The 15,875-nt window shown below is 34.6% G+C and overlaps 1 protein-coding gene across 1 annotated transcript; it reads left to right on the top strand.

The window, feature by feature from the left end:
* The first annotated feature begins 2,045 nt into the window (after nucleotides 1-2,045).
* Nucleotides 2,046-3,812, top strand: LOC105804061 (protein PHLOEM PROTEIN 2-LIKE A10). The gene has a single exon (XM_012636556.2). It carries the CDS (start codon nucleotides 2,447-2,449, stop codon nucleotides 3,626-3,628), a length of 1,182 nt encoding a protein of 393 aa, XP_012492010.2. The 5' UTR covers nucleotides 2,046-2,446; the 3' UTR covers nucleotides 3,629-3,812.
* Nucleotides 3,813-15,875: the final 12,063 nt, after the last annotated feature.

Raw genomic sequence — 15,875 nt, 5'->3', positions numbered from 1 at the left:
TTTTTCCCCCTAAATTTCTATTTTTTCGGTTTAAAATTGAATTTTGAAACATTCAAATCATTATTTTCCTTATTTATTTGAAGTAAACACCGGATTTTTTTTTACAGAATTGTTGTATTATTTTTTTTGATTTGACACGTGTATGGAATAGGTCCGATAAATCGTTAGAACGTAAGTAATATAATTAAGATAATAAGCTATTGATGTAATATTGAAGAGTTAATTGATTAAAAAAATAAATACAAGTACAAAAAGAGTCAAAATTTATTTTTTCAAAATACCAAAAAAGTCCTATATTTTTAAAATTTATCGAAATGGGCCCGGTATTTTATTTTTTTGACCGTTGGGTACTGTTCACGCGCGGGCCGAAATCGCGTCCATGTCAGCATCTCGCGTTGACATGGACGCGATTTCCTGACGCGTACCCTGACATCGCGCTGACGTGGACGCGATTTCCCGGAAAAAGAACCATTCCGGTAAATAATTAAAAAATGGGCCCATTTCGGTAATTTTAAAAAAAAAGAGCTTTTATTGGTAAATTGCCCCACGTTTTCCCCTATTTTTATTTAATTTGGATTTTTTGGATTCTCTTTTCATTTATTGTTATTATAAATGCACTTATAGCCCCTCCCCAAAATTAAAAAAATTTAATTTAGTTCTTTTTTGAGAAATTAATAATTTAATTTAAGTATTTTTAATATAATTTTTTAGTTTTAGCCCTTAAACTTTTATAATCATAATTTTAGTCCTTTGATTGCATCGTAATTTTTATATCATGTTTAAGTAATATATATTATAATTACATATACTAATTGTCATCATTAGTCGGTCCTTGGACAAGTAAAAATAATTAACAAATACTATATAATTTAATTGAAATTAGTATAAATAATTTATAATAAATACTATATAATGTAATTAAATATTTAGTAGGTCAAAATGTACGAGAAGTCATCTCTCATCAATATATTTTGTAGATTATTTGAAAAAAATCATAAAATAAGATGTAACTATATTTTAAAAATAAAATATATGTCTAAAATTTAAAATATGATTAATGTATAAAAATAACATATTAAATTTAAAATATTCACATCTAAATCCAAGACCATGACATATGCACACTTGTCTCTATTTCCATTAAAAATATTTCATTCACTTAATCCCATTTTAGCATTTAGCCATTTAAACTCTAAAGTAAGGACGGTTCCTTGAATACTTACCTTTGAAAGAGAAAAGTCATCAAATTCAAGCTTTCTCTCTCTAGCCCAAGAAAAACTTTACCTTCCATGGAAAAGATGATGATGATGGAACCAAGTTTAGAAATGGGGATTCTACAAGATTTTTGCAAGAAAATAAGGTGAATAGGGAAGATTTTTTGTGGGATTTGAGAAAGAGAATGAAAAGGTGAAAAGAAAAATTCTTCATTGATTTTCGACCCCAAATCATTATAATTCATTTAAAATTCCGTTATTTGTCTCATATTTGAATTTCTTTCAAAATTTCATTATAACAACTCCTAGAGTAGTATCACTTACTATGCGAAAAATAAAAGCATTACAAATGATGTTATGAAAGTATTGGAACCGAATTATGTTAGAATAAACTTAAACATAGTGGAGGGGCCAAGTTATAATTTTAACTATACTGTGTATATGTAATTAACTCATTATAATTTTGATCTCTTTATTATGCTCAAATTGAGATTTAATCTTTATATTTTAATTGGACATAATTTGATTTTCCACTTTTAAAATGACATTAGTTAGCTCGGATAGTTGCCATCAGTTCAAATGATTTTCGATTTAATAAAAAATTGATATATTTTTTAAAAAAAAATGTTTTAATTAAATTGATTATGTATTTACCCGAAAGGAAGCATGATGGAAAAGTAGTGAGGTGTAAATTTGAGGTTTCACAAGATGTGTGTGAATTATAAACTAAAACAAGCTGAAAACTGTGAGCGTGTAGGCCCATTGCAAAGGCCCGCCTTTTATTATTATTATTAGTAGTAGTTTGGTGACATACCTTAAATTTTCTGGTGGTCGTTGAAACTTAAGAACTTCGAAAACCTGATAATGAATGCTTGAATTTGCTCATCATTCCTCTCTTTCCTTTGTTTTTTTTTTTGCATAAATAAATATTATATGCAAATCAAATATTATCCCTGCTCCAGACTGCTCTATTATTCTGCAACTGCTTTGACGTCTTTGCCTTCTACAATATAGTTTAAGTTTGATCTTGTTTCTGTTTTTATCTCTTCCATTTCATGTTCTTTGTACTTGTATTAACCATTTACCGTAGATTGAAAAGACAAAAAAACACTTTGCTTATTTTCTTTTATATATGTGGGCTAGAAGACTTCATTTGAAGGAAGAGGGAGACTTCATTTGAGATTGAGGTGAGTTTTCTTGGCTTTTTTCGAAGAGTTTTGTCTTAGCAACTTATGGAGCTGCAATTGGCTTTAAAGGGTTTGGAATTTGCCCAGAAGAAGAAGAAACGGGTTGCTTTAATGGCGGCTTTTGGTTTAACCAGTTATGGTTTCTATAGAGTTTATCACTTTCCTGCTATAGCTCAAAAGCGAAACAGAGTTTTAAAGCTTTTAGGAGCTTTGGTTTCCATTACTGAAGCCGTCTCTGATTGTGCTGAAACAATAAGAGTTGTTTCTAATGATTTGAATGGTTTTCTCCAATCAGAATTAGACCAAATTCCAAATAGTTTGAAACAAGTTTCGAAAATCACCAGGTCCAATGAGTTTTCACAGTCCATAGCAAGGGTTACACAAGGCCTGACTGTGGGAATTTTACGTGGTTATCAATCGGAGGCAAGAAGTGGTGATACCTTAAATGCCAAATCTAGTTCAATGGATCAAGTTATGGATAAGCTTTTTACTGAAGATGGTGCTGGTTTTGCTTCCGCTGTTGTTGGAAGCTTTGCTAGGAATTTGGTCATGGCAGCATGTAAAGAACTGCAATCTGAAGGAGATTCAAACTCAAATTCGACTCCGTTCTGGCTGAATTTGGTGTGTGGTGATGAGTTTAGGGAGCTGATTGGTGATTGTATTCAAGTTTTTGTTAGCTCTATGGTGGGCGTTTATCTTGAAAAGACTAAAGATGTCAACACTTTTGATGAGTTCTTTGCAGGGTTGACTAACCCCAACCATGCAACACAACTGAGGAACTTGTTGGTCACTACTTCTAATGGTGCAATGGAGGCTCTTGTCAAAACATCTCATCAAGTTTTGACAAATTCTAATGGTTCAAAGGACTCACCTGATGATGTCAATGATGATGCTGATGATGATGATGGGTGGGTTAGAAAAGTATCATCAACTTTATCAGAGCCAAGAAATAAGAAATTTGTTGTTGATATGAGTGGAAGGATTGCATTCGAAACAGTTAGAGCATTCCTTGAAGCTTTGTTGGACATAGTATGTCAAGGCATGAAAAAATGTGTCAAGGTTGCTCATGAAGCTGTCGTTGAAGGTGGTCTTGAGATAGTGAGATATGTTAGTGCAAAGTCTTCAGTTGTTGCCACCATATGTCTGTCTCTGTGCTTGCACATTCTTGGCGGTGTTTGGATCTTGGTGCCAGCACAAGTTGTTTCACCAAGTCATGTCATCCTATAGTTTTCACCCACGCCTCCATGTGTTCATTTCTTCGCTCTATGTTAAGTTGCTTCCATGAATAAAATTCATGTTGGAATTTGTAATAATTAATCTTTAGCTTCATTGCTCGTACGTATTTAGCATTTATAAAATCTTTGTATTTACAATATTTTAAGCCTATGTAGTCGATTCAATTTAGTTTTCATTCTCGGAGAAGAGTAATAGCTGTTTAGCTCATGCCTAATCTGCAACAATTGTATAGTAAGCTTCAACGTGGTGCTTCTGCTATGGCCTACAACTCTACTACTCTAGTGCTGATGAAGTGCCTTTAATGGCTCACATTTACTTCTGCAACCAGAAAGAAGCATTTTAATGCATGCCATACGTCGACTGCAAATTTGCTGCATTTCATTGAATGTTGCCAGCAGAACAGTACTAACTGGTATAAATGCAAACCGTATTTTGTTCTTTTTTCCTTTTTGAAATTTACTCTTACATGCATTGTCGGTTAAGTAACTTTAGTTGCTTATTTGCATCATGTACATATTCATATTGGATACACACTCAACACTTAGTGCAGCTTGGATTAATTTAAGGGGAGATGACCCTCTTTTTTTTTGGTTCCAGGTTGAGCCAAATGATGGCCATTGCTTCTTTTGCGTGAGTGTATTTGGACGGATGCACTTGTTTAGATAAGTATTTGATAAACTTTATCAGCAGCCGGGGGACACAAATAAGGAAAAGAATATTCTAACCGTAAGTAGATCTTTACCTTCACAGTATGGCGGCAAGAGATCACCTGTTTTGTAGTTACTCGGTGCCAACATCATCTTAATTTGCTTCTTTCAAGACTCTTCCTTCATTTGTGGCAAGCGAATATTAAGAAAAAGACAAACATGATCAAAGCTTTATAAATGGCCTATATCTCAAGACAGTTTCTCCTACATGCTAAGCACTATTTTTGGTCGGATTCGGACATTTTGAGTAGTTAACTACTACATCAAGAAAATGGTACAAACGAACATGCAAACTTGTAGGGGATCGGAAAAAACCCAACTGATAAAAACAATAAATAAATTAAAATAAGGACCCAAATCACCTTTGGGAAGGAGAGAAGCTTGCTGCTTCTATTTCATTCTACCTCATTTCAATTTAGGGTTTTACCTTCCTTCATCTTCTTCTTCAGTTCTTATTCTCAGCTGACCACAAATTTGTACTCTAATATCTGACAATGGCAGGATTAGAGTATCTGAGTCTTTTCTGAATCATTTCCTTGCATGAAAGAAGAATCGAGTTTCAAAACCTAATAAGGGTCCTAATAATGCCCAGTATTGGAGGCCCATTTTAGTTTAATCAACCGTCCCAATTCTCAAACTCCTTGTCAATTAGGTTACTCTTGAAACCGCTTATCTAGTGGCAAGTTTCAAAGCTAAATTCTAGCACATATAAGTAGGGGTGAGCATTCGATCGAATCAAAAATTTTCGAGTTAATCGAGTTTTCGAATCTCATTTTATTATCCTAACTTTATTTGAAGTTTTCTCGAATCGAGTCGAGTGAGATGAAATTCGAATCGAATCGAATCGAATATATTTGTTCGAGTTAAATTTTAAAAAATAATTTTGGGTCCTTGTAACCGTTGTCACCCATCGTAATAAAATTTGTCCACCTTAATCAAATTTTTTATTAACTTTCATCACCTTATAATTTATTTATTAATTTTTTATATCTTGGTTAGCTTATTTGTTTGCTTAGTTGTTTCAATTATCTTGATTCTTGTCACTATATATTTTGAAATTAAAAATATATTAAATATAAAAATATGATTTTTAATAAAATTTATTTTAAAAATAAAATGTGAAATTGATACCAATATAAAATTTTAACACGAATATTTTATGGCATAATTAAGAATTCAATTTTAATATAAATATTCAATATGACTAAACAATTCAATAATATAAATAATATAAAATGTGAAATTTAATTTAATAATATAAATAGTATATATAAATAAAATTATTACTATTTATGTTTAGTGATTTTGTTTTTGGATAATTTTGATTTTTTATTTGAGAGTAAAGGGTGAGAAGTAAAAGTTTAGGGGGAAAATAAAAAGTTTTGGGGAATAAAAGTTTGAGGGAAAGTAAATAGGGGGAGTAAAATTTTGGAGGGAAAATATTAAAAAAAAATGGAGGGGGGAGGGTTTGGGGTGGATGGAAGGTGAGAGGTGGGATGGGAAGAGAATGAAAGTTTTAGGGGAAAAGTGGGAGGGAGTAAAAATTTTGGGGGAAAATAAAATGTTTTGAGGGTTCTTGGGAGTAAAATTTTAAGAAAAAATAAATGGAAGAGTAAAATTTTGGTGGGAAATGGATTTTGGGTAGATTGGGGGGTTGGGAGGGGAGGAGAGTAAAAGTTTTGGGGGGAAAGTGGGAAGGAGTAAAAGTTTTGAGGGAAAAGTAAAAAAGTTTGAGAGTTTAGGGTAAAAATGTAAAATATTATAGTTTGATATTCGAATTATTCGAATTATTCGAGTTATTCGAATTCGAAAACTCAACTCGATTCGAACTCAAAATTCGAAAGAAAAATTTGAGTTGATTCGAATAACTCGATTAACTCGATTCGTTTAACTCGAAATTTGAATTTTTTTCGATTTTTTCGAGTCGAATCGAGTTTTGCTCACCCCTACATATAAGACACTTTTTGAGAATGTTATCATTTGTATTCTGTACCCAACTTGCACTCATGTACGCTATTTTACTCATCTAATTCAAAAATTTTAATATTTATAAAAATGATCTTGGTTCAAAAATATTCATAAAAATGACTTGAAATGAACAGTAGATTTAGATTTTGGGAACCCAATAGTCGGCACTACCTAGTGTTTTGGCCCTATCATTACCTAATGATTGTGTCAGGCTTTAAAAAAATAATTTTTTTGAGTTTGGAAACCCAATGACCGTCACCAGAGTATTTTTTTTAAATCGTATCATATTGGTATACAAAAATACCAGTATTTGAAAAAAAAACTTTGGTTCTGGCCATGTAATAGTCGACACTAGAGACATTTAAAAAAAATTTAGCACCAAGTACAATTTTCAGTTTCCAAGACACTTTTTTTTTTTTACTTTGGGACACTGATGGCCGGCACCAATGTATGCTGGCCAGTAGATGGCTGACACCAAGTACAATTTTTAGCTCCTAATGCATTTTTTTTATTTTGGGACACTGATAGCCAGCACCAGTGTCATTAAAAAAAATTTTGGGTGCTGGCAAGTAGATGACTGACACCAAGTACATTTTTTGGCTTTCAATGCACTTTTTTTTTGCTTTGGGATACTGATGGTTGACACCACCTCTTTCGGGTCCCGGAAATATTTTTTTTTGGTTTTGGGACACCGATGGCCAGCACCAACTTTATCACATTAAAAATATTATTTTTTCTTATCTTGGAACACTGATGCTCGACACCAAGTATTAAAAATTAGTTTTCTTTATTTTGGGAATCAGATGGCCAGCACCAAATTTATCAAATATATATAGGTGTTTTGTCTTCCATTTAAGTTTTTGTTTATTTTTTTCTTTGCTTTATTAGTTGAAAATCAAGATTAAAAATATTAATTTTTTCTTTGTTGAGAAGGAAGCAAAAAAATTTTAATATGAGTTCCCAAATTTTGTTTGCTTATGTTCATTTCGATGGAGAAATGATAAATACAACTGAAGAATGTTATTTATTTCAAAGTCGGAAAAAAATAGGAATGAGATTCAATAAGCGTGTTCGTTGGCGGATTTAAAACGAAAAATCAGTACAAAGATAGCAACCCGTTGAGGAAAGCAAATGTTGAGATTGGTTTGCAAATTTCCGGTTTCTATAGATCCGCTTAACTTCTCATAAATGGAGCTTGAAGATGATGATGATCTAATGGCAATGATAGCAATTTATTGACCCTCTGAGATAGAAAATTCCAACTAGGTTGAGTTGTTTGTGGAGATAGCTGAACCAGATCCTATTCAAGTTGTAATTCCAGCAAGCCAACGCTCTGGAATTGATTTTGATCTTAATGTCTCCTGGGAAGATCAGTCAGGTTTTGGATGGTCAATGCCAACTCCCGAAAATCCAAACACTGGTGGATGTTCGTATAACATCCCAAACTCGTGTACTTGTCTAGAGATCCATCCAGAGGTGTTGGCCACCATAGAAGATGGTGATGAAGGATTCGATAATGATGATCAGTCCCACTTTGATCCCAACGATGATTTCAATGATCCCAACGATGATTTTAATGATCCCGATTTGGATGACATCCCTGAAGATATAGACGAAAAAGGTCCGGTAGAGGGTGAAAATCCAAACCCTCATTCGGCTGGGATCACGGGCCCTGATATAGTTATAAGAAATAATTTAGGGTCCTTCATGACCGACGTAGATCCTGATGCAGCTCTTGCACGTGAGTTCTTGAAATATACAAATATTGTGTCAACTCACTTACTTGATGATGAATTCGAGTTCTTCGTAGGACAACAATTAGATAACAAAAAAGACTGTTTACATGCTATAAAACAACTTAGCTTGAAGTTAGGTGTAGATTATAAAGTAACAAAGTCAACGCAGTCTTTATACGTAGGAGAATGTTGGAAAGCCTCAAGTGGTTGTAACTGGCGTGTTTGAGCCGCATTAATGCAGCAGACACAGATGTGGATGATAAGGAAACTAGAAGGTCTACACACATGCATGTCTGCTCGTATGTCGCAAGATCATCGAAAGTTAGATGCAAAAACTATATGCAACTGCATCATCCCTTTGGTAAAAGAGTCGCCCACCATTCAGGTGTTGGTCCTTATTGTGGATATGAAAACTGGACTCAAGTATAAAGTGTTGTACCGAAAGGCATGGTTGGCAAAGCAAATGGCGATAGGAGAGTTGTATGGTGACTGAGATGCGTCATATAACGAGCTTCAAGGGTAGATAGCTGGGATGCGAAAGTATGTACCCGGAATAGTGACTGATTTGAAAACACTACCATATAAAGGCCGAGACGAGGAGATAAAATCGGGGAAAGGAGTTTTTCACTGATTGTTTTGGACGTTCGAGCCGTGTGTTAGGGCTTTCCTTCAATGCAAGCCGATGATGCAGGTGGATAGGACCTGGTTGTACGATAAATACACGCAAATACTCCTGATTGTTGCACAAAATGACAATTGAAATGTACTTCCGTTCGCTTTCGTCATCATGGAGCGTAAGTGCTTCGAATCTTAGGAATTTTTTCTTAGAAATCTGCGGAGGCGCGTTGTCAGAGAAGACAACATTTGCTTTATATCAGATAGGTCGAAATGATTACTTGCTGCGATAAGGCGATCGAGGGTTCCGTGGAGGTTTGTTTATTGCATCCGGCACATCGCGACAAACTTTCACAGAGACTATAAGAATAAAGATTGGAAAAAAGAACTCGTGAACATGGGTAAAAAAATTTAGTTTGTATTTATTTCAAAAATTCCTTTTCAAATTTTTCAACCTGTAAGTTTTTAAAATATTGATTCCAAATTGCATATATAGCTCATGAGTTAGAACCGCGAAGATTCAGGCAGAGGTTCACTAGGCTTGAATCTCAGATATCATATTTACCAACAGATCTCCGGACATGGTTGGGTAGCATGGATAACTAGCAATAGGCTTAAAGTTATGATGAGGGGTTTTGGTATGGGCAGATGACGACTAACCTGGTAGAGGCGGCCAACTCTATATTGAGGCGCATACGTCATTTGTCAATTTTTGCTGTTTTCTCGGCAACATTCTATAGGTTGGCCACATTGATACCTAGGATGGGGTTGAGACAAGCTAAGCAAATCGAGGTCAGACACGTGTACGATGCCATCCGAAAGGCCATGGAGGTAAATAGTTGAAAGGCACAAACAATGAACGCAAAATTGTATTCGTGCGACTTGGAGACTTTTCGAGTTCAAGAATACATCAGTTGTCGTTCGGGACTTCCACCTAGGTTGTACGCAGTTGATCTGCGGAACAGGCTTTGTGAGTGCGGGATATTTCAGGCTCTTCGATATCTGTGTGTGCATATTCATGTAGCGTGTGCGAGAGCAAACTTAAATGTTGAACAATTCACAAACAAGATCTATACGTTGCAACACACATTGCGTATATGGGGAAATAAATTTCCTGTAATCCCCGATCTCTCAAACTGGGAAGTTCCACCTCCTGCTTTCGAGATGGTGCATGACCGTAGTCTCCGTAGACATCCTAAAGGTCGACCACAATTGATGAAAATTTGAAATGACATGGATGTTAGGGAGACGGACGAACCCAAACTGTGCACTGTGTGTCGAACATCCGGACACAACCGATCAACTAGCCCACATCGTGTCTATGTTTCTAATTAATCATCTCGTAATGTCAGACTTGAAAATGACTTGAAAATTCCCGATACGAGATTAAATGCCGAAAAATTCACTTATTTGAAAGATATTCGATTATCTCAGTTTTAGAAAAGACCATATTCCGTAAGTTAGAACACAGTCTTTTATTAATTCCCGAGATTATTTAAAAATTTATGCTTAAAAAATGGTTCGTGTATTTGGATTTGTCGGGAAAATCGAAACCCCGTAAGTTAGGGTAATACTTTTTCGAATCTCAAAATACGAAGTTTTTTTTTAAAACAACATTTTTAATGTATCGGGTAAAATGTAACATGATTTTGTGATAAAATGTGAAATGAATTACGGAGCCGATATGCATAGCGGAATAATAATAAATTGAATGACAATATGAAGAATAAAATATGGCAAACAGGCTAAAATGATAAACAAAACAAATAATAAGGATAAAAATTAAAATTTAAAGTTTAAAACTTACCATCATAAAATAAAATAAAAAAACATTGTATGAAACAATCTAATAATAATGATAATAATAATAATAATAATAATAATAATAATAATAATAATAATAATAATAATAAATCTAAGGTTTAAAAATTATATGAAAGAATATAAATAAATAAAATGACATAATAAAATAAATATATTTAGGTAAATAAATAAATAAAATATAATAATACGAAACTACTTAATATGATAATATAATAATAGCAAGTAAATAAATAAAAGGAAAAATGATAATACTAATGATAACAATAATTAATTAATTAATTAATTAACTTAATAATAACATAGCAAAAATAATAAAAATGATTAAATTGAGCTTTAAAACAAAATTCAGGGGCAAATCAGAAATAAGTATAAAGGGGAGGATCATTCTGAACACTCGAATAACAAGGAGTGACTAAAAGGGTAATTTCCCTTTCTCATCCAAAACGCGTCACTTAGCACGGGACCGAATTGAAATAAAAGAAAAATCATAGAGTAAAAATTGAAAATAAAAATAAATTGTATTAAAAAGATAGAAAATGCGGAAGGACTAAATGCGCAAATAGACCCCCTTTAAAAAACACGCGGATCCTAGGGGGATTTGGGTCGGGTCGTAGGGTCAGAGGACAAAATGACGTCATTTTGGTGCCTAAGAGGCCTGCCCAAAACGGCGTCGTTTTGGAGACCTATTTAAATCAATTTTTTTGGAAAAAAAAACATTTAACCCCTTGTTTCAGAAAAAAAAACTTAAAACTCTTTCAACTCTCTCTCACCTCTCTAGGCTCCGGTTATCGCTCCGGCGTCGAACCGCCGTCTACGGTGGTCGAAAAATAAAAAAAATGTCATCTTTTTGGCTTTTCGACTTCTCCGACTCAAAAATGCTATCTTTCATCGGAGATGGCAGCCTCAACTCCCTCCACGTTGGCACAAAATAAAAAAAAAGGAAGATCTCCCTCCTTTTTACTGTTTTTGTTTGTTCTTTTTTAAAATAAAAATAAATAAATGAAACGAAATGAAATGAAAAATAAAAAGACCACCTTTAAAAAGATCTTCTTTTTTTTTTTTTTCTGTTTTTGATTGCTTTGTATTGATTTCGTCGTGAAAAACATACAACTTGTGTGTGGTGGCTTTTTATAGCCGAAAAAAGAAAAAAAATACAATTTTGCTACTGTTTTTCTCCTTTTTTCCTCTGTCTGTCCTTCTTTGTCTTACTCGCAGGTACGGAAGTCGGCGTGGCAGTGGTGGCACGCGGGCTAGGTGCGACGGCAGCAAGCTAGGGTTTCATTTTTGTTTCCTGAAAACATTGTGGGCTAAGGTTAGGTTTTAGGCTGTTGGGCTTGAATTGGGTTTGTTGTAAATGAACTTTTTTTGGGGGGTTTTATTTTTTGTATGGTCTTGGGTCCGGGCGAAATTGGCCTATTACAATACATATTTAAATGAAATGAGAAAAAAATAAATTTCAATGGAAAAAAAAAAAGATAATTTAAATGAAATGGAAATGGAAATGGAAATGGAAATGAAATGAAATGAAAAAAAAAGTTGATAAGACAGTTCAGGCTTGCGTCAGGCCTGCGGTAGGCCTAACAAATGGCCTTTCAGTGGCCAGCACCAGCACTGCAGGCAATAGGCCCGATTTGACCCAACAGGTCAGGCCTAAATGACCCCCCCAAAAAAAAGAAATGAGAAAATTTTGAAGTTTAAATGAAATTTAAAATTTTGAAATGGAATGATATTTAAATTGAGAAAAAAATTTAAATAAAATATGAAAAAATTTAAATAAAATGTAATTAAGACACTTGTGATTAATATGAAAAAAAATTGTATATTAGGAAAAAATAAATTTAAATGGAAATGAAATAGAAATGAAATGAAAAAAAAAAGAAGAAGAAAAAATTGATAGGACAGTTCAGGCCTGCAGGCCTGGCAAATGGCCTTTCAGTGGTCGGCACTAGCACTATAGGCAACAGGCCTATTTGACCCAACAGGCCAGGCCTAAATGGCCTAAAAAAAAGGAAATGAGAAAATTTTGAAATTTAAATGAAATTTAAAATTTTGAAATGAAATGATATTTAAATTGAGAAAAAATTTAAATAAAATATGAAAAATTAAATAAAATGTAATTGAGACTACTTCTAATTAATATGAAAAATTATGAAATAAATTGGAAAAAAAATTTGAATTGAAAAAAGATAAATTGAAATGAAACTACTTGTGATTAATATGAATTTTTTTTGTATATTAGGAAAAAATAAATTTAAATGAAAATAAAATAAATTTAAATGGAAATGAAATGAAAAAAAAAGTTGAAAAGACAAGGCCTACGTCAGCGTCAGAGTCAAAAAGGCCCATTGGCCTTCCATTGGCCGACACTAGTAGGCCTTCCATCCCAGTGACACGACGTGACCCAACGAGTCTGAAACAAGCCTTTTTTTTCAATTTTACCTGAAACAAGTTTTTTTTTAATTTTTTCCCAATTTTATCCCTGCTCAGCCATTATGGTCCCCTATTAGAAATAGGGTACCAAAATTCGATCACCACCGTCGATAACTGCCACTCACTGTCGATCATCGTTGTTAACTGTCGATCGCCACGTCCTCCGCCGACCGATGACCATCGATCACCTTTAAACACTTGCGGTAACCGTCGTTTATCGTCGACCACTGCCGATCACTTGATGGATCCTAATCCTAATATTCTTTTAAATGACAACAACCACATTGCAAAAAATGTGAATAAGGTAAACGAGAAGAAAAATGTCCCATTTAATTTTAAATATTCATTTAAATTCTTTTTTAAATGAGAAATATAACATTCTATATTTACTATAAATGTAGGATCAGTATCAAATTGTGAGACCCTAATTGTATGATCCTGATTATTTTCCCGATCGAAGAGTTTTGCCTTATTTGAACGTCGCGAGTTTTGGGGTAGCCGCATACATTCAGATATTTGAGCTGCGGGTTGATTTAATATCGGCCTTAGTTGAAAGATGGCCCCCCGGAGACACATACGTTCCACCTCTCGTGTGGGGAGGTAACTATTACACTGCAAGAAGTAGTAGTCTAACTAGGGCTGTCTATAAACGACAAAGCGATGACTGGGCTTGAAAAAGTGCTCGATCCGTGGGGCACTTGCGAGAGATTACTTGGAAGAGTGCCCCCCAACAATGAGGAAGGACGATTAATCTATATTAAATTTACTTGGTTAAGAGAAAACTTCCAGCATCTTTCGAGCAATCCAACGTAGATGAATATTATCTACACCACAAAAGCGTTCATTCTGCAACTTATAGGTGGGATACTGTTGCCGGACGTCAATCAAAATAAAGTCTACATCATGTATCTCCCCTTATTAGAGGATCTTGAGCTAGCCGAAAGATTTAGGTGGGGCTTTGCAGTATTGGTATGCTTATACCGCGAGCTTTGTCGAGCGACAAAGCCGTTTACGAATTCTACTACAGCCTTGGGCGTTATATCGAATGTCATTTTTGGCATCAATGAGTTACCAACCGTATGTGTGGCTACTTGTGAACAAGTAAATATATAGTTCAATTTTGCTATCTATTTTTTAATTGTATAATATAGTCTACTCATTTTTGCATGGAAAAAATAATTTGATAATTTATTTGTTTTTTTATATGTGCAACTGTACCGAGAATCGGGCGATCATTCGTTGTACCTGTGTATTGTATGATGATAGAAACTCATTCTTGGGATGGCATAAAATACGCTTCCGAATCTTTCTTTTTTAAATACAATAATTGCACAAAAAAACTAATAATGTGTTGTCTATATTATGCAATTTCTATGGATGTCATATGTCAAGAAAGGATCGCGATGCTCATACCATCATGGGTTATCGAGCAGCAACAGCTGTTCGTGTCAAATGTTCTGTTGATTCATTTCCATATGGTGGAGTAGCACGATGAAGGTCGGGTATTGAGGCAATTCGGTTGCGCACAACCTATCTTTAACCCTCTCGTTTACATGAAAGAGTCCACAGAATAGACAAGAAGGGTTCGGGTCGGGACGTTTTAAATTGGGCGGAAAAACATGAACCGTATATCTTTATGTGAAATATTGACATTCGAGGCGCCCTCCCTTGTATGTCTTAGAGGGAGGGTTCTCTTCTACACTCGAGTACGCAGAATGGTATATGACACACAGAAAGCCCTTTATATTCCAAGGTCGTTATATGTTGATCTCGGAAGACACACAATCAGAATCTTCTTGATGACAACAGAAGAACGCACGACCACACCATAACCGAGTTTCGCCATTCAGGAACACCGAAATCGATTTTGCTTCAAACCTCGATCCCGAGCCCCAATATGAAACATGCAGCTTGTCATCATACCACCCGGAGCCTGAGCCTGAGCCCCAATTTCCTCCATCGTTCGAGGATATTTTTGGTGACGACCTCGAGCCTCAACATTCGACACCGTCCGAATTGTCCTCATACCACCCGGAGCTCGATCGGGAAGCACGTACACCTACTACTGAGGATATTTTTCCATTGGCACCTCTAGTCATGCAATACCCCTTAACTCCCGATTATAGTGTATATGATTATACTACTTTTCTAAGTATACCAGACGGGACATCGGAGGCCGGACTGAGCAACAATCAAACGCCTCAATAAGGTGCACGACATCGCTAACGGAGGTAGCCGGGCCGTTACATGTCAGCGCCGGGGACGTCGCCGAGATCACGACAATATTGATTTTTATCTGTAAATGATTAAATGCTAAAGTTACATATTTTATGTAATTAAATTGGTTAATTTATGATAGTGCACCACTAATTTTTCCATGTTTTTGTTGAATTTTGTGCAGGGGTGCAATTTGGGGCTAAATAGAAGAAAAAGAAGACAATTGGGCTAGATTGAAGAAAGAAGCAAAGAAGTAGGACCAAAGCAGAATTTTTCCAAGATTAATTAGCTGAAATTTTTGTTGACTTAGTGGGAGATTATGTAGGGATTTTTAATATTTTATTCCTTGATTTTCTATACTAGTTGGCTCTTAATTTAGCAAAGCCACTAGTATAAATAGTGGACTACTTTGTTCATTTTATCATCAAGTCTTGAATCAAGTCATTAATCAAGTTTTTAATTACCAAGTTTTTTTTTTATTAAACCCATTTTCAGCTTTAGGCCAAATTAGCCTCGTTAAAACCCGTGAGTTACGAACCCGAGCAATTTAACTCCTAAAATTCCAGTACTTATTACTTCTCCGGATTAAGAGTATGATTTTGTCAACTCATAAAGTCAGATCAACATTAAGTCAAAAAAGATGTCGTTTGATTTAGTGTGGTTAGACGTATAGTTGGAATTCTGAAAGGAACGTTTCTAATCGATTTTCTGTGAACACATTGGCGTGCCAAGTGGAGATTG

Source organism: Gossypium raimondii, chromosome 11 (assembly GCF_025698545.1).
Source record: "Gossypium raimondii isolate GPD5lz chromosome 11, ASM2569854v1, whole genome shotgun sequence".
NCBI classification, from domain to species: Eukaryota; Viridiplantae; Streptophyta; class Magnoliopsida; order Malvales; family Malvaceae; genus Gossypium; species Gossypium raimondii.
This window is presented reverse-complemented; position numbering and strand designations above follow the sequence as displayed.